This window comes from Myxine glutinosa, chromosome 12 (assembly GCF_964187855.1).
Source record: "Myxine glutinosa chromosome 12, kmMyxGlut1.1, whole genome shotgun sequence".
NCBI lineage: Eukaryota > Metazoa > Chordata > Myxini > Myxiniformes > Myxinidae > Myxine > Myxine glutinosa.
In genome coordinates this window covers 87,654,062-87,678,005 of record NC_136272.1, presented here as the reverse complement: position 1 = coordinate 87,678,005, position 23,944 = coordinate 87,654,062, and the positions used below count along the sequence as shown (strand labels likewise).

The 23,944-nt window shown below is 48.0% G+C and overlaps 1 protein-coding gene across 1 annotated transcript in view; it reads left to right on the top strand.

Moving 5' to 3' along the window:
- The first annotated feature begins 449 nt into the window (after window positions 1-449).
- The window catches only part of LOC137437583 (uncharacterized), a 230,052-nt gene continuing 206,557 nt past the window's right edge, over window positions 450-23,944 (top strand). Inside the window, exon 1 of the mRNA XM_078766282.1 lies at window positions 450-848. Coding sequence (XP_078622408.1) covers window positions 673-848 — 176 coding nt within the window. The 5' untranslated portion in view covers window positions 450-672. The remainder of the gene's footprint in view (window positions 849-23,944) is intronic.

The window sequence follows — 23,944 nt, the reverse complement described above, 5'->3', positions numbered from 1 at the left end:
GGGGGGGGGGGGGGGGGAAGAACGCTATTGAAAATTTGGTCGGCCCGTCCAATGTTCCAAGATGGCCGCCTTGCGTCTTCCATTTTGTCAACTCGCATCACTTCACCGACGGGGTACATAGGCGATTGATTGTTTCAAATGATTTAAATACTTGAACACTGTAGAACACAAATCGCGTATTTGACCTCCAGTTTCGAAAAACCTCCAGTTCAGCAGTACTTGTACAAAATATTACCCCATCTCGACCAATCAAATTTGATGAGCTCATGCTCTCAGCTTTGGGGGAATCAAGATTTAGACAAAATCCCGGCTCGTAGGAAACGTGGATCGTGCTCGGAAAGGCAAAGCAAGATTTGAAAAGACGCGCCGTATGTCCTTTTTCTCAAGACTGCGGGGAGTAAGGTGTTCTATGAACTCTCTAGTTTACTTATTGTCACTTGCCGGCGGGAGGAAGGAGTGGTGTGAGAGTGCGGAGGACGTACAGGAGCATCATCAGGGAATGAGGTGTCAGCTGATGGATTAACAAACATTGAGAGCACATTCCTTTGTCCACCTGCCCATCTCAACCAAAATCATGGGTTTTTTTTAATTTTTTTTTAATGCACCTTTTCCCGATATTGTTTAATTTTATGTGATGTTTCCTGGAGGGGAATTGTAGTGTCAGTTGTTGAAATGGAGAATGTATATACATCCGGTTTAGCGCATTTGCACTTGGTTGTGGATTTAAGGGTTCTGTTCTTTTTCAGGGAACGAAACATGAACAAGTCTGCTTGTTCAGCTGATGACGGTGTGAACCATTCTTTACCGTCAATTACAGCGAAGAAACCTAATCTTTGGAAGCGTCTGAAGTAAAGCATTTTATTTTCCTCCTCTTCACTTTTTAAACTTGTTTTTGGATATAAACTGAACATCAATAGAAACTTATCACTTTCATTTTTTGAAATGTGCAGCTTTACAAGCACGTTTCTTCAATTGTAATGGCTGATTATGTAACGGGAACTTCACTTCAATCACCTGGTTGATCAACAATGGCATGCTTGAGTGGTTCTGTGTATGGATCTTTCCCTTTAAATAATGACCCTCATAATGAAATCCTTCAGTTCTCATGGTTAGACATTCATTTACTGCTGTCCATAGTCACTCTAGACTCTAGAGGCTTCTGACAGGGAAAACAACAAGAATATTCAGATGCCACGCCTGAGATCTGAAAAACGTTTAAGGGCAATTTGGATGCTTGAGGCTGTTGTAAGCCAGCGAACAATTGCCCAACGTCGTGGTTGCTCACAGCCTCCAACTTCCAACCTGGCCAGGCGTTACTGTGAAACTGGAACTGTGAATGATGGTCCACGAAGAGGAAGACCACAGGTGACCACCCTAAACTAAGACCGCTGGATTGTGCTGCAGCATCTTCGTGATCGTTTCCACCCTGCGACGCAAACAGCTGCAGTGACAAAAGGTCGCCACAACAACCGCATCAGTGTCTCTGCTGTGCGGTGGCGTTTGAGAAGTCGGGGCCTGGTGGCAAGACATCCTTGCAGAGCTCCAGTGTTGAATGCCGTGCATCGGTGGAACAGACGAAGATGGTGTCTGCAGCATCACTGCTGGACACAGCAACGGTGGAGTGCAGTCTTGTTCAGCGATGAGTCCAGATTTTTCTCCATGCTGCTGATGGGAGTCGACGGGTATGGCGCAGAGGTGGGGAAAGGTATGCATCATGCTGTATTTGCCAGATCAATCGTTGGGGAGGACCCAGTGTGATGGCATGGGCCAGCATTTCCACCCGTTTCAGGACACCTCTGGTCGTCATCGAAGGCAATCTCTCTAGTCAGCATTATGTCAATGAGGTTTTGAGACCTCATCTGCTGCCATTTCTCCAGGCTCATCCTGACATCGCAGTTTTCCAGCAGGACAACGCTCGACTTCATGCTGCTTGCCTGACCACCAACTTCCTCCAGGAACAGTGTGTTAAAGTGATGCCTTGGATGCCTTATTCCCCTGACCTCAATCCCATTGAGCATTTTTGGGATGAGCTTGGTCGACGTCTTGCATCGAGGAGATCAACGGCTGTCAATTGGCAAATGTTCATTCAAGGCTTGCAGGAGGAGTGGGACAGACTTCCCCAGGACCGCATCAGACGCCTGGTACAGAGCATGCGTCGGAGGTGTACAGCCTGCATCACAGCTCAGGGAGGACACACACGATATTGAGGACTGCTGTCATTCTGTCCTTGACTCTTAGGAGTGTTGTTTCCATTCCTGTGTCATTTTGTTTTGACTGTATTCAGGTGCGTGCCTATTTGTGTTGCAGTGCTGTGACTTGTTGCACCACCCCTTGTGATGTTCACGCTTTTTGCTTTTTGTATTTGAGGCAACCTCTTGTTTATTGACACGTTTTGTAAAGATAGCTGAACTTTACCTCTGTGTTCAAAATATTTTTCATTTTTGCGTGGAGGACTTCAATGAGTGTCCTTCTCAAGATTTGATACTGTTATGAATTTGGTAATGCAACATCTAGAGCTAGGTAGATCTGAATAGGTAGGTATTCGGCTGTCGTGACAGGGACTCTACATGTAATAAGTTATTGATGTTCAGGCGGTTGTCGGGGTAAGATGTATGAGTGTGGATCTACCTGGAGGTCCGAGTGTTAAATAGTGAGGGATTAAAGGTAACGCCCCTGTGAGTATCACCTAGTAATCAAACCTTTGTCCATTATGGCACTGCAAACCACATAAACATTAGTTAGGTCCTTAGCGCAACATTAAATAATCCCCTTTCCCTGACAAGGACTTCGTATTAAATTGACAGGAAACCAGGTCAAAAACACCACCACAATTGGCCGCCACCGTGTACACCTCCAAAGGCCTAAAAACCTGGCCGGCACGTGTTATGCCAGGACCACGGGGTCACGGACGGGAGATGTCAGGAGTCGCGGGAGGCTTTGATTGGCTGAGGAGTGCGCCAAGGGGACGTCATCGGCCACCAATATAGGCGACGGTCGGACGCCATTTCAGCAGTTGAGTTGAGTTGAGTTCGTGGCAGGCACTGGCAGACGCAGGCAGGCACCAGAGAGTTGAGCGGTGGTGGAGAGTTGGAGAGGACACGCCATTCCAGTCGCAGTTCGAGTGCAGTTCGGGTTGTAGGGAGTCGCAGGAGACACACGAGAGCACACCCATTTGGCACTGAGCAGTTCGTTGGCACTTGGCTGCCAGCACTCCCGCGTCGTCGAGTCGAGTGGAGTTGAAAGGAGTCCTTCCTGTCCCTGGTCAAGTGGAGCCGCTGGCCTGCGTCGGACGCGTGGTGCTTGGAGCGAGGGGCCTCGTGGTGTGCGATCGGGCCGGAAGGAGCGGTGCTGGACACCAACAATACAAGACGACAAAGACAGATAAGCCCGATCTCCGCGTATATTTTGAACGACGGGACGTGTTATTTTCGTGATTAATCTCCCTCGTTTGTGTTTGCTGTCAGTCGTGTGGGGACGTCCCGATTTAGGTTTATTAGAATTATTAGATTTACCGGCGGGCTTTTTCACTGGCTTTACTTTTCCTAATAAACCCTTATATTACTTTTTGTACATAATATCTGAACGCAGTTTTCCTGGGTGTTTGATTTTAATAGATAAGGTTGCGGAGCCTTCGCTGCGCCCCGCCATTCCGCGCGTTGGTGTTGAACTTGAGTCCGCCATTGAGTGTTCGCCTCGGGAGTTAAAGTCTCGCAAATCGGTCATCCGTAACTGTGGTGTTAATCACGGTTACGCGACAAGTGGTGTCAGGAGTGGGATTTGAACCCGTCGGACAAATTTTTTGTCCGCGGCGAGACATCGACACGGTCGGACAAATTTTTTTGTCCGCGGGGAGACATCGACACGGTCGGGCGTACATTGCGCCCGACGTTCGAACGCAAAATTTTTATAGTCGAGGCGGAGAAATTTAATAATCAATCGGGCAAACGGAGCGCGATATCGTGTCTTCGTCAAATTTAAATTGTTTCAGGAATTATTAAAATAAATACGCGCGCGGGAAACAATCTTCCGGAAAGCGGATGTCGGAAATTGATGAGATGGAAGTACGCAGCGAGGCCTCCGTCAGCGTCGGGAGTGAGCCGGAAATAGGGGAATTAGATGTGGAGGTGAGCCTTGGAACCTCCCTCGTCCCGAGCACCAACTTATCCCCCTCCCCCACCGGGGAGTCGGGAGCAGTAGGAACGGCCCCGACAACCGACCAGATGTTGGGTCAATTGCTTCAAAAAATGGAGTCCCAGGGGAAGGAATGTAGGGAAGGAATGAAGGGAATGAGTGAGCGATTGGAGGAACAAATGGGACAAATGAAAAGTGGGATGGAAAATAAAATGGAGTCCCAGGGGAAGGAATGTAGGGAAGGAATGAAGGGAATGAGTGATCGATTGGAGGAACAAATGGGACAAATGAAAAGTGGGTTGGAAAATAAAATGGAGTCCCAGGGGAAGGAATGGAGGAATGAAATAAAGGAAAGGAATGAACAATTGGAAGGAAAAATTGGGGAAATGGCACAGCAGCTGGGGGAACGAATTGATGGCATAGAAGGGAGAGTGCAAAACCAAATTACGGACAGACTGGGGAAATTTGAGGGTAAAGTAGAAACTCAAATGGGGGAGATGGAAAAAGCCATAGGGGTGGAAATTGAATTGAAACGGGAAGAATTAATGTCAAAAATAGAGGAGGGCGTGACGCAGGCTGTCCAAATGGGGGAAAAGTTGGAGGGTCAGATTGGTGCCACAAATGCTCGAATTGATAAAGCAAATGGGGACCTGGAAGGCTATCGGGGCCGGGTGGATGCCAGAATGCTACAGCAGAGTGAGGAATGGGGACTGCTCAACCGACAGGGGGGCAAATTGGCCGAGGAGGTGAGGGGGTTGGAAACCCGCATAAAAGAGCAGGAGCAAGGGTTAATTGAGAAAGGCCTGTGGGGGCCACTAATGGATAATGAAAGGGTGAGTGATTTTATGCAGGAGCGGCTGGAGACCTGTGACAGTCCCATGGAGGTAGAGCTTGTTCAGGCCCAAAGGAGTCTGGGGGAAGAGGTGAGTTGGTCCGAGGAGGTGGTTGGAATGACCGAGGGGACGCTCACTGTACACTGCTATTCGGAAACAGAGGCTCCAAAATTGGACAACCAGTTGGGGGAGTGTGTTGGCTCCGGGCTGGATTTGGATCTTGGAGGATCGGGAGATAGAGCTTCTGGAGATTTGGTCCCTGTAGGGAATTTGGATCAACTGCAGGGAGGGGCAGAACAACCGGTGGTAGAGGTTGTTCCCTGCAGCTGCGGAATGGCAGTGGGAATGAAAATTTGTAAAATAAAATTACAATGGGAAATTGATTTGGAGCAGCCATGGTGGGGATTGGTCCCCGGGCTGCGGGATTTGGACATGGAGAGGTCATGGGTGATGGCCTCGGGCAAAAGTTGCCCCTTTCAAAATTTGGGTATGCCGGCCAGCTGGGGGGCTGTGATGGCGAGATTTGGACGTGGGGTCCAGCCTTGGGTGTCGAGGTACGACCTGGGTCCCACGGGGGGTCTGGTGGAGTGTGGCGTCCCTTGTCCGTCGGGGCGCCGTCCGAGCTGGTGGCTCGGGCCGGCAGGGTCACCGGACCCTGGTGGGGGTTAAGACCTCCAGAGGGGTCCGAGGTGGTTTCTCAAGTCTGGGTTGGCATTTATTGAGGACCACTAGGGGGAGGTGTTGTGGGTCGCGCTTTGGTGGTGGCACTGCGGACGGCCAGCTTGGGCCTGATGTAGTGATCACCCGGGCATGCGACCTGACACCCTCTCCCTGAGACTTTGGGACAACTGGCATGTGATGACCTGCCATGCCGTGTTGGTCTATGGACGCGGGTCAAACCGAATGGACAGGGATGGAGATAGCCTGCCGGACAACCATTGGGGCATCTGTGGAACGTGATGGTGTGAGTGACCTTCCACAGATGCTCCGTTATGATTTATGGACTCTCGGGTTGGGAAGAGACCCATGGGGATGTGAATCGGGAGATGTGTAACGAGCCGAGCATATGGGCCATGCTCGGCTGGCATGTGTATGGCAAAGCATCCTTCTTTGGTGAGGTGAGTGAAATGTGACAAATGGTTGGCATGGGTAATCTGTGGGTTAGATGGAAATTTAAGGGTGGATTTTGAAATGCCATGGTGGACACTGTATAGTGACGCCATTATTGATCCAGGTGTGTAGACCAAAGTGTTGGAGGCTGTGATGAAATTAATAGGGTAGCAAGACACAGCTTTCAACTGGTTGCGGGGGCAACTGTGCTGATATTTGGGACGCGGGATGATGGGGATGTAGTTGTGTAGCCTGAGGGTCAACGTGGTGCTGTGCGTGTCCGAGGTGTGTGGACCATGTCTTCTGGGTGGGTCTCCTGGTGGAGCATGGCTGTTGACTGGACCTTGGTGTGGTCAAGTGTGGGTGAGCACTGGGGGGCTGCAGTTCTGTAGTCGGACTGGGGGATGATGGGGAGGTGCAGGGGACGTGGCTGTAGGGATGCCACGCACTGCGACCGTGCCCCCCAGGGCCGAGGTTGTGTGTGCGGTAGTGTGTGTTGTGGCAGCAAGTGCTCACCACATTGGCCAGCTGGGGCTGCTGCAGCTGTGTTCCTCGCAGGGGGGCCGAAGGATGGATGGTGGGTCGCGCCCTTATGGACACTCATGGGCCATGTTGGCGTTTTGACTGCTCACCTTGTCCCGGTGACCCTTGCACGGTAGAGGTGCAGAGCTGTCGTGGCCACAGGTAGTGTAGTGATGATCACCGTTGGATGCGGATCCACATACCTGCCAGTGTAGTGGGGACAAAAGAGAAATTTGGAAGTATTTGGTTGGCCCAATGTGAAATTTTGGGAATTGTATGGGTGGATGGCACCTTTGAACCTGACCAACCTGCAACTACCTGCACTTGAGGTGAGTGTTTTAAGGAGTACTGTCCCAGGCTTCAGGATTTGCTTTGGGAAATTGGGGACATGTAACTTGGAGTTGGGAGGTGAGAGCGAGTGATGACATGGCCGGTGAGGGGATGGAATGGGAGCCACAGTGTCTTGTGGGTGGCGTATGTTTTTGTATTGTGGTTACGTGTTTTGATGTGGTCGTGAGAGTGGAACCTGGAGAGTGTGTGATGATTATTGGAGATAATGAGGGGTGATAATTGTGCTTTTGGAAATGTGCTTTTGGGAAGATGTGATGGTTTAAATGTGAACTGGGGGAATTTCACATGTAGCAGGCCATGGCAAGCCTTGTAACACCTTTTACACCATCTATGGAATTGTACTGAATTGTACTGAATTGTGCTGAGTTGTGTGGAGAATTGAATGGCAGCGGGGGAGGAAGTGTGTTTTGGGGACCATGGGTGGGGAAGGTGTGTGTGTCCGCAGGTACAGAGCAAGCTCTGAGGAGCGATGCCTGCGGGCCCCCCTCTGCGGCAATTACCCCTGGCAGCCGGTGGTAACTGGAAATTGGAGCTCGTCGGTGGAGGGTCTGGTTGGGCGCCGCGGGGTGAGGAAGTCCCCCGGTGACCCGTGTTGCTGCGCGAAAGCAGGAGGCAAAGGAGCCTGGTGTGTGTGGAGACCCTCACCGGCGAGGTAACGGCGGAAAGGGGCTGTTGGGCTGTCATGGGGCCAAGAGGTGAAGGGGGGGGGGGCAATGAACTTGTAAGTCGGTTGACTTGTTTTTGGGACTGCGGGCACCACAGCCTGATGCGCCCCCACCATCTTTTTGTGCGGTACCTCCCCGCTGCCTAGTTGAGGAATGCACACACACGTGAATGACATCAATGCCATGGTCCTGCAGGGGGGTGTATTGAAGAAGAACCTTATTGATTTTTGAAATGCCTTGATGACCTATGGAATGAGAATGAGTGGTTAAGGGGTCTGTGTAGCATGAATGTGGGCGAAATCCACCGAGCCGTGTCACTCACCTGTAACATCTGGACAGGGCCGTGGGAAATTTAGTGGGATGCATTGGGGATGGCCCCGCAGGTAAGGTTGTGTCTTGTGGCATCCACCGGGGGACGCGGTCTGTAGACCGGGGTATGTACAAAGGTTAGAGTTTTGAGTTTTGGAAAGATGGTTAAGTTTTGTGGTTAAGTTAGTGTTGTGTGTTGTTGTTTCCTCCCTCCACAGGAACAACGAAGAAGATGTACATACTTGCATGATGGTTAAGGGGTTCAGCATGTTAAGGAAGTGTAGGTAGGTAGTCCGACTCACTTCCCACAGCCCTTCCTGATTTATTTCATAGGTTAATTAAGTGTGTGACAGTAAGTGTTAAGGCTGGAATGGTAGCCCTGCGGTGAACCTTGCAGGAGCTACGGTTCCAGGGGGGGGGCTGTGTTATGAATTTGGTAATGCAACATCTAGAGCTAGGTAGATCTGAATAGGTAGGTATTCGGCTGTCGTGACAGGGACTCTACATGTAATAAGTTATTGATGTTCAGGCGGTTGTCGGGGTAAGATGTATGAGTGTGGATCTACCTGGAGGTCCGAGTGTTAAATAGTGAGGGATTAAAGGTAACGCCCCTGTGAGTATCACCTAGTAATCAAACCTTTGTCCATTATGGCACTGCAAACCACATAAACATTAGTTAGGTCCTTAGCGCAACATTAAATAATCCCCTTTCCCTGACAAGGACTTCGTATTAAATTGACAGGAAACCAGGTCAAAAACACCACCACAATTGGCCGCCACCGTGTACACCTCCAAAGGCCTAAAAACCTGGCCGGCACGTGTTATGCCAGGACCGCGGGGTCACGGACGGGAGATGTCAGGAGTCGCGGGAGGCTTTGATTGGCTGAGGAGTGCGCCAAGGGGACGTCATCGGCCACCAATATAGGCGACGGTCGGACGCCATTTCAGCAGTTGAGTTGAGTTGAGTTCGTGGCAGGCACTGGCAGACGCAGGCAGGCACCAGAGAGTTGAGCGGTGGTGGAGAGTTGGAGAGGACACGCCATTCCAGTCGCAGTTCGAGTGCAGTTCGGGTTGTAGGGAGTCGCAGGAGACACACGAGAGCACACCCAGTTGGCACTGAGCAGTTCGTTGGCACTTGGCTGCCAGCACTCCCGCGTCGTCGAGTCGAGTGGAGTTGAAAGGAGTCCTTCCTGTCCCTGGTCAAGTGGAGCCGCTGGCCTGCGTCGGACGCGTGGTGCTTGGAGCGAGGGGCCTCGTGGTGTGCGATCGGGCCGGAAGGAGCGGTGCTGGACACCAACAATACAAGACGACAAAGACAGATAAGCCCGATCTCCGCGTATATTTTGAACGACGGGACGTGTTATTTTCGTGATTAATCTCCCTCGTTTGTGTTTGCTGTCAGTCGTGTGGGGACGTCCCGATTTAGGTTTATTAGAATTATTAGATTTACCGGCGGGCTTTTTCACTGGCTTTACTTTTCCTAATAAACCCTTATATTACTTTTTGTACATAATATCTGAACGCAGTTTTCCTGGGTGTTTGATTTTAATAGATAAGGTTGCGGAGCCTTCGCTGCGCCCCGCCATTCCGCGCGTTGGTGTTGAACTTGAGTCCGCCATTGAGTGTTCGCCTCGGGAGTTAAAGTCTCGCAAATCGGTCATCCGTAACTGTGGTGTTAATCACGGTTACGCGACAATACGTTTATTTAGATGTTGAGTCTATCTACTGCAACAAATGTACAAGGAGCTAACATTTAAATTAGTAGGGGACCAGCTAATAGATTCCGTGACCATTTTCTCAGGACCATGGTTTGAAGGCATATTTTGGATGATTAGGCAATACTAAATTTTTTTTAGCCGGGGGACCCTTCCCAAAAGTGTGGGCTAACTCCACCAGAGGGTGAAATCCAAGATGGCCACCAATAATACTGATTTGGCCATATTTCCGCTTCTAATTAAGTTAGAAAAATAATTTTTAAGTCTAAATATATGTTTTTGAGGTCAAGGAATTCAAAAGTACAATTTATATTGTCATTTTCTTAATATTTGATGAGTTATTGAAGGAATTATTGTTTTTACCATTATTATTATTTTATTTTTTTTCAGAGATTATTTTCCAGATATTCTGACAACAGCTGAAAGTCTTATCTATCTATAATTCCAGCAATCTCTGTGTGTCTGTGTGTCTGTGTGTCTGTGTGTCTGTGTGTCTGTGTGTCTGTGTGTCTGTGTGTCTGTGTGTCTGTGTGTCTGTGACCGCTGTTTCTCGACAACCACGGGTCCGATATACTTGAAACTTGCCAGGTATATTGCTGGGGACCCGAGGATGTGCCTTTTCAAGGTTTCATATTAATCGGACAATTACTTACCGAGCTATGTCCAAAAAACGCTTCAACCAATCAGAGAGCAGCGAGCTATCACGTGTGCCGAACGTGGCGATCAGACTCTGCCTCGGACGGCACATTTGACAGCGTATTCATTTATTTCACGTTGGAAAACTATGTTGCCGTTAAACTATGTTTTAAAACGAATTCAAACTGCGATTAAATTAAAACGATTCATCCTAACTGCGATTTGCGAACTTCCGGACAGTGACGACTTATCTTCCGGCAGCCAATCACAGAACGCTCTGTTGCGTAGGCATGGCCGATGTGAGACGAGCGGAGCTGAGCGCGTTACGAGCTGACCGCCATTACGGTACGTAATTCGATTTCTTATGCGCATTATTTCTCCCAATTCAGTCAGAGCGAAGGGCGGAAGCGAAGAGCGTTGTTTTTTTTGTTTACGGGCGTACGGGCGGGGTAGAGCGTACGGGTAGCGTTTTTTTTTTTTTTTGGCCACGGAACGGGCACCCACGTACGGGCAATGCCCTAGTACCATTAAATTCTAACAACCTTTATATGTTCAAGTTGAATTTATTAACATGTAGTTGTTGAAGATTTTTTCCACAGCAGTGTCATATGTCGGAACATGGATTTGCGCTTAAGATAAGATAAGATAAGATGTAAGATATTTCTTTCTGATGATACCCTGGATACAGGTCTATGATAATGACAAGTATGGCAGATGGATTGTGGAGTACTGTCTAGAAATTGAAAGTCTTCCAGAAGAGAGCCAAATACATGAGAGAAGGTCTGTTTGCACAGTCCATAACAGGAAAACCTTACTCTTGTCTACCACTTGACCTATGGATTGAAATGACAATGAACAAGGGCTCCAAGATGAAAGCTGGTTGGCATAAAATCTTGAAAAATGAGAAGATGCTCCTCTCTGGTGTGCGCAATGTAAACTCGGTGAACAGAGTATGTTCATCTTTACATGCACTTGCAAACACACATGAGTCACATCAAGGACGCACAGAAAATGCTCCAACTCGCATCAAACAAGACGAGCAAGCTGTCCAAGATTTAGATAGTTGCATTACTGAGTTTGACTGTGATCCTTTCAGCATGAACAACACTAGACTGAGATCACTGATGTCTGGTGTTCTTGCTTCTGATGAGCTTGTCAGTGACTTTGATTCAGCATACAAGGATGGAGAGCAAATTCCAGCAAATTTGCTGGAAACGTTCTGCAAAGATAGAATGTTCACTAACTGCAAATCTTTTCATGCAACCATTCACAGGAATTCAAGAAGAATTTTTAGCAACCCACCACAAGCAAAAGATACTTCTGCTGCGAAGATCACCAAGTCCGAAGCTATGGAAAACAAAGCAATGGCATCAGTCATTGCACTCGCTGAAGCATACAAGGACAAGTTCCTCCTCTCAGAAGTGATGGAATATAGAGTCACTGAGGAGTGTCTGCCAATATTTAATATAAATAGCACAATGAGAAAGGGTCAAAAGTCAAAACTTGTAGAAGCACTGAACGTGGAAAAAGTTCAACAGTTACCAGATGAATTCATAGCTCTAGTCGACATGGGTTTCATATGGCACTGTTGCACCCCTTCAGCTGAAGATCGTAACAAGCCAGATGGAACAAGTTACACATGGGCAGATTATGCTTCAAGGATACTTTCTGTTGTCATTAACAGACACTCATCTGCAAGTAAAATTGTTCTTGTTGATGACCCATATGACTTACCTTATTCTATCAAAGACAGTGAGCACATCTTGAGGTCAAACAAATCTGGCTGCCTCGATGGGCAAATAAATGTCTTCATGAAATCATCAGATAAATTCCCATCACCAAAAGCATTTCAGGACCTACAACGTAGCTCAGCAAACGAGCAACGTTTACAGACATTCCTAAAAAGTGAGCTACGTGTGTTATGTCAAGAAGGCCTCAATGCTGAATTGCTGAAATCATATATTCTGTGGGTTCCAAATGTGAGAATTTAACAACAGGAGGTCAAGTTCATGATTTTGAATGTGCACACATTGAAGCTGATACAATTCTCCTTTTCATCTATTCTCAAATTCGCAAAGCAGGAATCCAAACACCAGTCATCCTAGATTCAGAAGGTACAGATGTTATCATGTTAGCTGCACATGCTGCTCATAAGATTGATGGGTTTCTGGCAATAAAACGGAAAGGAGAAATCATCAACTGCCAAACCATTTGTACCCAGGCTGTGTCTGAAATAATTGTCCCTCTTCATGTACATACAGGTTGTGATACAACATCATTCTTTGGACATGGGGAAGACTCTGTATAAAAAAAAAAACAACAAAAAACCACCTTTAGAGGCCATTTTTCCCTGCAAGCGGGGGTTGGCCTTTTTCGGGGACCGTGGTTGTTGTTGTTTTTTTGGTCCCCTTTTTGAAGCAATGTTTTACGGCCGGATGCCCTTCCTGCCGCCAACCAACCCTACAACTCTGTATGAAAAAGGATAATCTTTAGATGAAGCCAGGGCTATGCTGCAGACTGTTGGCAAAGAGATCCCTGCAACAAGAGAGGTTCTTGATAACATGGCCATGTTCACGATTAGATTCATCAACAATGACAAAATTAGCAAGTCTCTGGGGGAAGCTCGAGCTCAAAAGTGGAAGAGCATGAAAAGGAAGTCAACCCTAAGTATTCCACCTGACAGACTCCCATGACCTTAAGGTGAAGAGAGTGAACTTCCAGACATACTTACTGCTTAACTTTGAAAAATCTGATCCTGCTACATCTCCCTTGACCCATGGATGGATCCTGGAAAATGACTTGTGCAAGACAGTGTGACATCTCAGGCCAGCACTTCCCAAAACCTTGCAAGAATCAACCATTCCAGATTATTCTTCTGTTTCAGAGGAAAGTGACTCTGATGAAGATGAATATCTTGATGATGACTAACTTTCAATATGTTGTGTATGGCTTGGGCCACTAAATTGCTTACTTTAGTTTTATATATATATATATATATATATATACAGTGAAACCTTAACTTACGAGTGCACCAACTTACGAGTTTTCCGAGATACGAGCCGTCGCTCGGGCGGTTTATTGCTTTGTGATGCGAGCCGAGATCTGAGTTACGAGCTTACGCCACCCGCCACCATGGTGGGTTCCGGTCACGTGGTTATCTTGCCGTGCAAGCATCTGTGCCGTATATAGCTGCTGCTTTGTTTTCGCATTTTGGTTAATTTGGAAAATTTCTTAGTTTTAACCATGGGTCCTAAGAAATTGAGTGCCAAGGGCAGTACTGAGAAGAAGAAGAGGATGATGTGCTTGGATATAAAACACGCAATCGTCGAACAACATGAGCGAGGTGTGCGTGTTGTCGACTTGGCGAGGCAGAACGATCGTAGTACTTCTACGATATGTACGATTTTGAAGCAGAAGGAGTCGATAAAGGCTATAACGCCAGCCAAGGGCGTTACAATTATTTCAAAGCTCCGGACCTCTATCCATGAAGAGATGGCGAAGTTGTTGTTTGTGTGGTTGACGGAGAAGCAGCTCGCAGGAGATACCGTGACCGAGAACATCATGTGTGAGAAGGCCCGAGACATTTACGGGGATTTGGTGCAGCAGACGGCGGGAACATCAACGGACGAGGCATCGGAAGAGTCATTCAAAGCCAGTCGGGGATGGTTTGATAATTTTAAGAAGAGGATCGGCATTCACTCCGTCGTCAGGCATGGTGAGGCAGCAAGCTCGGATGTGAAGGCAGCTGAAGATTTTATTATAACTTTTGCCGAACTGATACAAGCCGAAGGATACATCCCCCAGCAAATCTTCAACTGTGACGAGACAGGGCTCTTCTGGAAAAAGATGCCGAGGAGGACGTATATAACGGCAGAGGAGAAGAGCATGCCAGGCCACAACTTGTTCAGAGTGCCGGCGATAGCTCGCCTTCTCTTTGTGGAAGACACGGTGATTTTTTTTTTTTTTTTTTTTTTTTGTATACAAGATCGAGGCTCGTGAAAGAGCTAACATTAATCACACAAAAAGACAAACCGACACACAAAACACAAAAAACAAGGGGAGCGGCAGACAATATGGGGAGAGAGGGGGAAGGAAACAAACACAACATTTGAGAGCAGGGACATCGGGAGGACTTGGGGGGAGGTGGGAGAGGAATAAAACATATGAACACTGCAAGGACTCTGGGGTGAATTACCGGGGGTAGAAAATATCAAGGTTTTCGATGGGTCATTGATGAGGTCATTTCGATGAGGTCATTGATGAAGACCAGAAATAGCACAGGGCCCAGAACACTACACAGATCCTTAACATCCAACAACTAATGGGACGCAAACGGGGCGCCCAGTTTAGCGGTCCACACATTGATGAATCACCCTGCCTGTGAAACACCGACATGACAGGTTATAGCTGGGTCGGGATTCAAACCCAGGCTGGACAGTTTAGAATCAAGTGTGCGTACCTCCAGTCCAGGCCATCCTGCCAACTTGTATGCTGCATACAGGTGAAATATAAAGCGCGAGATATTTTTATATATACTGTATATTTAAAAAAAAATTGGTGTGGTTTTTGGCGGGCTGGAACGGATTAATAGCATTTCAATGCATTTTAATGGGGAAATTTAATTTGAGAAACGAGCAAGTTGAGTTACGAGTTCGGTCACAGAACGAATTAAACTCGTAAGTCAAGGTTTCACTGTATATATATATATATATATATATATATATATATATCCAAGATGGCCACCAATAATACTGATTTGGCCATATTTCCACTGTTAATTAAGTTAGAAAGATGATTTTTGTGTCTAAATATATGTTTTTGAGGTCAAGGAATTCAAAAACAACTAAAATAATGTAGAATTAAAAGTTACTTCATTTCTAAACAAAATTTCACTGTTTCACCACAAATCAACAATTTATATATACATTTGTATGTTCCGAAACTGGTGAAAGGCATATTGAGCAATAATGACATGGATTAGGACAATAATTTCAATATGAAGACAAAATTAGAAGTCTTCATCAAAGTAATCTGTCAACATGTTAATTAGTCTTGGACAACTGTACATTGTAAGTATTTTTTTTACTAGAGGTAAACATATACTAAAACAGAACTGGTTATGTGGATTGCACAAAATTGGATTCATAGGTCAAAGTAATATGCCTACATATCTTTTAATACACAACAATCTACATTTTTTTTTTTTTTTGTATACAAGATCGAGGCTCGTGAAAGAGCGAACATTAATCACACAGAAAAGACAAACAGACACAAAAACATATAACATCGGGAGCGGTAGACAAGATGGGGAGAGAGGGGGAAGGACACAAACACAACATTTGAGAGCAGGGACCGAGAGACATGGAGACATCGAGAGATCTGAGAGAGGGCGAGGGCTTTGGGGGGGGGGGGGGGGGCATGGGAAGGGGGCGGTGGGAGAGGTATAAAACATATGGACACTGCCAGGACTTCCAGGAAAGAAGTTGGAATTTCAAACAAGGTGGATCTGGGGTGAATTAGTGGGGGTAGAAAAGATCAAGGTTTTGGATGGGGGAAGATAAGAGATGGTGGTGAACAGCTGTTTTGAAGACCTGGAGGGAGGAGTGTGATTGAAGTGAGTGTGGGAGTTTGTTCCAGAGGCGGGAGAAAAGAGGAATGAAAGAGTGAAGGTGAGCAGAGAGCCGAGATTTCGGCAGTTTAACCATCAGAGGGTGGCTGGCAGATCTTGTGCGACCTGTAGGAATATTTGGGGGACAGAGCACAGAGAGAGCTGGGGGAGCAAGGCCGGAGAGGAGTCGGTAGAAGACAGAAAGACCACCTACCTGCCTGCGGTGAGTGAGTGAAAGGCCCTCAGAGATAGCTTCATCGCGGGAGATTCCAATGATTCTGAAAGCTTTGGATTCAACAGCGTGAAGCCGAGCCAGGTGTGAGGCAGGAGCACCAGCCCATAGGGGAGAACAGTATTCCATTGAGCTGCGGATGAAAGCCTTGTATGTGGTGAGGAGCTCAGGTGTGCCTAGGAAGGACTTCGCACGACGGAGGATGCCCAGTCGGCGACTGGCTTTGGAGGCCAGCTTGGAAATGTGGTTTTCCCAAGAAAGATCATGGCAGATGGTGAGACCCAAAAGCTTGAGCGACAGAACTTCTTGGAGAGGATTGTTGAGAAAGTAGATGGGAGGGTTGTCCAGTCGATCTTTTCGGAGAGACATAGTAAGAGTGTGAGATTTGTCAGGATTGAAAGACATGTTCCACATGTTTGACCAGTCTGATTTTGTCCAGGTGTGCAGAGAGTGAGGAGGCTGCAGACTGCCGATCTGAGGGAAGAGGAATGGAGCGGCAGAGAGTGGAGTCATCAGCAAAGAGATACAGAGGATTTTCCAGAGAGTCGGAGAGATCATTGATAAAGACCAGAAAAAGCACAGGGCCCAGCACACTGCCTTGGGGAACTCCAGCCTGAACGGGAAGGGGAGATGAGAGAAATCCATTCAGGGCCACACGTTGACTACGACCAGAGAGGAAGTCCGCAAGCCATGCATGGAGATTTCCATGGATACCATATGAGGAGAGTTTGGTGAGCAGAGCTGGGTGCCAGACCGTATCGAAGGCACGTGATATGTCAAGGGAGACAGCTCTGATTTCCTGTTTGGCATTGAGGACCTCCATCCATTGTTGAGACAGCAGAAGCAGCATGTCCAGAGTAGAGTGACCTGGTCTGAAACCAAATTGATGATCAGAGATCAAGCCATTGGAGAAGAGGAAAGATTTCATATCCGAAGCAATGATGGATTCCATGACTTTGCTGATAATTGGGAGCAGGCTGATTGGTCTGTAGTTGCAAGGATCTGTTTTTGCACCTTTTTTGTGTAAAGCGGTAATGTTTGCTGATTTCCAGGATGCTGGCAGATGACCTTGAGCAAAAGATAGGGTGAAAAGAACAGAGAGAGGGTGAGACAGAGCGGCAGAGCAGGATTTTAGGACCCGTGGGCTGATGCCATCTGGTCCAGTTGCAGAATCAGAGTCGAGGTTTGATAAAAACTCCTCCACCTTCTCAGGAGAGAAGGTCACAGAGTCCAGGAGCAGTTTGGTTCGACTGGGAAAGGTGGGAACAGAGAGAGATGGGTTTGGGACTAAGGATTTTGAGGCAAACACAGAGTTGAGGCATTCGGCTTTGTCACGTGCGATGTCAACTGTGTGGCCATTTGAGGTAAGGGAGGGGATGGAGGGGGAACAAACACCAGAAACGGATTTGACCAGACGCCACCAGGATTTGGAGGAAGGAGACAGGTTTGAGAGTTCATTCTTGAGTGAGGAGAGATAGTGCTTCCTGGCACTCCTGAGGGTAGACACACACTTGTTCCGAGCTTGGTGGAAGGAACTGAGATTTCCTTCAGTTGGATTAGCCTTCCAAGAGGCAAAGGCAAGTTGTTTCAGGGCAACTGCCTCACCACAAGATTCAGTGTACCATGGACGGGAGGAAGGGTAAGCCAACTGAAGGCGAGATGGGATAAATCTGTGCATGAGAGAGATCAGTTTGCTTTGGAAGAATTCCCAGGAAGAATTGATGTCAGAGGCAGTGGAGATGGGAGACCAATCCAGACGATTGATGGCTGCTTGAAGACCGTCCCAGTCGGCCTGAGTGAAATGCCAGACTCGTCGATGCTGAGGAGGCTCTCTGAGAATGGCCAGAGAGATGTCCACTTTGACAAGCACATGATCAGAAGAACCGATTGGAGCAGAAGAAGAGCAGCAGACATTAGCAGGGAAGTTGGTCATAATCAAGTCTAGAAGAGAAGATACTCCATTGGCTGAGATCCGGGTCGGGAAATTGACAGATTGTGTCAATCCCAGTGAGTCACAGAAGTCCTTTGCTGAGGTGCCATGACTGGTGAGAGAGGAACCCACACCCAACCAGGTGGCATGATGACAATTGAAGTCACCACATATGAGGAAGAGAGAGTTGGGATGAGTGGATAGAAGTTGGTCCATGTTGTCAGACAGTGAAATGTAGATGGAGTCATCACTGTTTGGGGGACGGTACAGAACACATATGAACAAAAGGTGGGAGCGGAGAGGAAGCCGTAGCCAGAGGTACTCCTGGGGGTGAGGAGGAGAGAGAGGGCAGTGCAAGGAGAGTGAGGAAGAGTTTTTGATAAAGATAGCCACCCCACCACCAGGCCGAGGCTCAGGTCTATCATACCGGAGGAGGGAGTCACCAGGAAGAGATATTAAGGAATCAGAGACATCTTGAAGGAGGAAAGTCTCTGTTAAGCAGATCAAGTCTGGATTGTCAGAAGCAACCTGTATGGAGAGATCAGTCAGGTTTGAGCGAAGGCCCCGGATGTTTGAGGTCCATACCGTTAATGAAGAGAGAGGGGGAGCATCGGGTACAGGACAGGGGAGGGGAGGAGTAGGGTTAGATGAAGGATGAGAGGGGGAGGTAGGAAGAGCAGTTGTTAGTGTGTCAGCGATTGCAGAAGAGTTCCAAGAAAGGGAAGGATGAGGAGGATGAAAGGTTTGAAGGTGAAGGGATGAGGCACAGTGAGGGGTTGTTTGAGGGGGGGCAGAGGAAAGAAGAAGGTTGGGGGGGGGGTGGAGGTATGAGATAGAAGGGAGACGAAGTGGGGAGGAGGCAGCTTTGAGGAGGAGGGGAGAGGAGGGAGAATTGGAGAGGAATGGTATGGGGGTTATTTGAATGGGAGGGGTTGGGGGGGAGTTTTGAAGGGGAGGAGTGAGGGGGGAGTTTAGGAGGGGAAGGGCAAGGGGGGGAGTTCAGGAGTGGAAGGGCAAGGGGGGAGTTCAGGAGTGGAGGGGTAGGGGGGGAGTTTAAGAGTGGCGGGGCAAGGGGGGAGTTTAGGAGTGTAGGTGCAAGGGGAGGGATTTGGATGGGAGGGGCAAGAGGGGGTTTAGAAAGTGGATGATTAATGAAAGACGAACATTGAAAACAAATTGGGTTTGTTGTGATTTTCAAGTTAGCAATCCGGTTCAGAATGATGGAGTAGGGATGGAATGAATGTGAATTTAGACCATGTAGTGAGGGAGACGTATAAGATATTGAATTTCTTTTTTTTGAGGTGGAATGAGTTGGAGAGGAAATTGAGAAAAGCCTTTTAAATAGGAAGAAAAACAGCGTGTTGTAAAATACCACTGAGTAAAACACTGAAGGGGAAAGGTTATACATATTTAAATAATATTTAAACAGAACCGTGAACAATCTTATGTGCACAAAAATACCAACGGGGGGAGAGCCGAGAGGAACCACCACGAGTCACGTGAAGGGCAAACGGTGGATCAATGTATGCTGAATTGTGTATGTGTCGGATTGAGACTTAGGACTTGGGACTCAGAAGAACTCAGAAGAAAGGAGCAACGGATATATTTATTGGAACTCGAGTACTCAAGCTTGAGGACAGCAAAGTTGCATTGAAACTCACAAGGAATGACCAACAGTACAACAAGATGCTCTGAAATAATTCAATTAACATTGCTTTATATAAAGGAAAGTCAGGGGTGGAGTTAGCTCACAAGACACAGAGACAGAATGGGCTCATTGGGTCCCCCACCATAGTCCCATCCTGTTGTTCAGTTAATTAAAGGAAGTTCATCCAAGGCCAGTCATGGGTTAGCTTCTGATAAGGAGATGGTCAGCATTATGTGACAACATGTTTACAACTTTCTGTATAGCAGCTGGCTTGGGAAAGTACAAAGGGGAGTGGACACTCGTAAAACTGTCAACTTGCAAGATAATGGCAAAATCAGGAAACAGGCAAAGAGAGATAAGAGTTGCCTCCAAGGCCTGGAAAGGGGAACTAGAGATTGCGCCCACGCAGGCCAGAGCACAAAGGCAGAGAACTCCTTATTAGGATATTACACATCCTCAATGCAGTAGAAAGAACTCAGTATCATAAAAGAGTACAGTAGCAAGTCAAAACAAAACATATAATTGGTTATACTTGGTAATTGGTAAAGCAGCAAGGATATACAAAGGGGGAGGGGCATTACAGCTCCCTACATACCGCCCTTTTGGATCTAAGATACAAAGTTATCTACGAGCCAATCAAAGGCCTTTATTTCAAACAAAAACAGAAAAATCATTCAACATATCACGCGAAGGCAGCCCCGTAAGAATGTCCCGTACCAAAGCACCACACAAACTCAGTAGGATGATTCGCGTCTGTATGTGAGTATGCAATGTAAGGCCGTAAAAGCAGAGTGATCAAATGGCACACAAAATCCACCAAAAGAGGTGGGAGAGAGAGAGAGTGTAACTAAACGTAACGTACCACACGAATGCAGCCCAGTGAGCATGTCCCGTACCCAGTACCGCACAACGAACCCAGCAGGCTGATCCGCGGGTGTGTGGGTGCAAGTGGGTGTAAGTGGATGTATGATGTAAGTCGGGTGTAGATGGGTGTATGAGGTGAGACCGTAGAGACATGAAGATCGAATAGCGCGCCAAATCCACAACGAAGACCTCTGGTTCCACCGGGGTCCACACCCAGGAAGATCTCCGACCCACCCTTGGTCCACAGAGGTGCAGCCGGACTCCTCCCCAACTGGAGCTCGCCCAGGCTTCCCCAAGTGAAATCCTTGTCGATCTTCAGCGCTCAATCGATATTCATGTTCATGAGGTCTCTTACGTGCTGGTGATCTGGGGAAGACACAACATCGTCAGTATCAGGTGGCTCAAACCTATGGCCATGAAATAAAGCATAACGATCCAAAGGTGGGAGAGAAACTTCCTTTGGGTCAAAGTCGAGATCGTCCGAGGCGATGCTGCTTGCTTCGCTGTTATTCAAGGGCGAATCTCCAAAACAATCAGACTCGGAACTCAGAGTATTTTCACGATCGAGTTCCTCTCCATCCGGGCTTGGGTTCACAGCTGGGTCCAAATCCCGAACTGGGTCAGTGGCGTTTGACTCACTGTGGGCTTGTGAGACATAAAGGTGAGCTCGTGAAACATGGAGAGGCAGAGCCTGCATTGAAACATAAACATCAGCCGGGGACCCTCGCAAGTGGCCCACATCATCATTGGTAACATCATCAGTAACATTATTTTCAGGTGGCGTAGGCCTGCGGAGTGGACGGCCCATAGTCATAGCCACGGCATGGCATATCGTGAAGAAACGAGAGGAATCCTTCAGGAAATCGTCGATTTCTTCTTCCGACGTGTCGGGGCCCAGTTTAAACGGCCTCCTGGTAGCCTGAAATGCTTCGAGGTCCGCATAAGTGTACTCGACGTCATTATCGGTAATATCAACAATGGAAGAACAATCTTCGGAAGCGGAGATCTCATTGTCGCGGCCCAGTGACTCGTTCAGGTCGTCGTTCCAGGATCCGCGACTGGCAGTTGAGTTGACAGCTGGTGTGTCATCCGGACCCACGGTCAGCTTTTCAAGCATCACCATGGCCCTTTCTGTTGTCGTCTTCAGTGTCCATCCTGTGGAAAACTTCCTCACACACGCAAGGACTAAAGCCTTGATTATTACACAACAAACCACGATTCCAAGGACTATTGCCAAGGCGGTTAGTACCCACTTTACAATTGTGCCTGTCCACCCCTTGAACCAGTCGGTAAGCCACTGGTGGGAGGCTTCCCGATCCAATCGATCCCTTGTCAATGAGTGAGCGCTTTCCCTTAACGTTATAATAGCAGCACTGACACCCTGTGAGGGGTCAGGAATAAAAGTGCAACATTTACCCTCAATTATCCCACATACCCCTCCTCGTTCTGCCAATAGCATATCTAATGCAACCCTATTTTGCATAACCATTGTACGCAGATGGACAACTGTGTCCAACATTTCGTCGTGTGCTGTAGCGGTGGCGTTGGCCACAGTTTCTAAGATTAACGCAATTTTGTCAATGCGGTAACTGCTCATGACCGTCCCAGCCCATGGGAAAAAGAAACTAACGGCCTTCTCCCAATCAGCGCCATGTAAGGTGGTGGTGCCGTCGTCGTTCCAATGGGTGCTTCGTTGTGTCCTTATGAGTGCGGGGGTATTATGCAAGTGTTGTCGCATTTCCATTTCTGGGAAAACTGATCCTAAATAGCAACGTCCTCCCCAATTATCAGGTAAATATGGGTAAGCTTTGTTCCCGCATACAAACATGGTTCCGTGTGGAGCCACTAAATGAGTGGTCATGCAAGTGCGACGGTCTACAATAGTGTTTGTTCCGTTTACCCCTTCCCATGCCAACTGGAGGTGTGTGAGATTATGTAAGGGCGAACTTGTAACATTTACTAACAGCATGTGTTTCCCTTCCCTAGGGTCCGCGAGGAGGGTAGCTCTACACACAGATTTGCCTACCGTTATTTGGCCCTTTCCTTCTAAGCAGAGGGCCCCCCTAGCCGGTTTAACCCAAACCGGCGCCGGACGTTCCTCAAAGTGTTGGGACTGGATGGGGGGCGAGTACTGGAAAACTCGTTTACACGCAGTTCCGTCAGAACCTTGGCTTGTCAGGGTTGTACTAAGGCATTTGGTGTCTAGTGGCTTTGAGCACAAATCATTGAGTGATAGGGGTAACGCTACCATTGGTATTCCTGTTGTGCTGGTGCGGGGAAGGTGCATACACATCCAACACCGTGTCCTATTCTGTAATGTGGCCATATGCCGTGCGACCTTCCAGTATGTGTTCTCCTCTGGCTTCTTTCTTACTTCCTGGGCAGGCGGAGTCTTAATGACGTAAGCGGCGCAACTAGGTCGAAGGTAAGATGTGGTTCCATTTGGGATTGTCGTGCGAGGGGGCCATATTCCACATTCAAGTATCATTGTTGTATCCGGACCAATGGGGGCATAATGCAACAAGAGGGTAGTATTCTCAACACCCTGGCCCCATCCATATCCTCGGGCATGTCGGCCGCTTATGTCCCCATATGTTCCATTTTCCACTTTCCTAACCTTAGTCAGGACTAGGCGTGTGCCTGTCATGCGTGCCTGCGGTGTGTTATTGTGTACCACTATAGCTTCCGCCCATCTTACAGATAACCACTTAAAGCTCGTTTCCAGGTTACAGCAATTCACCGCTATTTTGTCTCCCCAGTTAGCCGTTATATACTTGACGGGGTAGAGGGAAAATGCTGAATAGTTGTCGGGTCCTGGGTACTTGGGGAGGTCCTTTCTCAGTCGCTCAAAGTGCCAGAGCCTATCTCCGGCAGGGGGTTTGAGGCAGCTACCCAGCATTCCCATCATCATGACCGTCATCGCCGCCCTTAGGAGACTGTGGTGCCCTAGACGGTGCATTGTCTTCAGCGGTGTGAGGTGTGGTGTCTGCAGCAATGTGAGGTGCGGTGTCTTGTGTGGCTTGTGGTGCGGGGATGGACAACTTACAATGGGTGGCGTGGATCCACGAAGGTTTACCCTCGCAGAAGACTGCCGTCGGTGTGACCAGTAGCACCTGGAATGGTCCCTTCCACCGTGGCTCCAAAGCAGCCTTGCGGGTGAAGTGCTTCACGAGCACCCAGTCGCCGGCCTGAAAGTTGTGGATGGCGTGGCCTATTGGTTCAGGCAGCGCCTCTCGTACTCGAGCATGGATGCTGCGTGCCACATTCGACAAGCCTATGCAAAATCTCAAAAGCATGTCATCCATTACTGGCAAAGCAAGGGTGGACATGTCTGTTGGTGCTGAAACGGGCAAGCTCATAGGTCGTCCCATTAATATTTCGTGGGGGGAA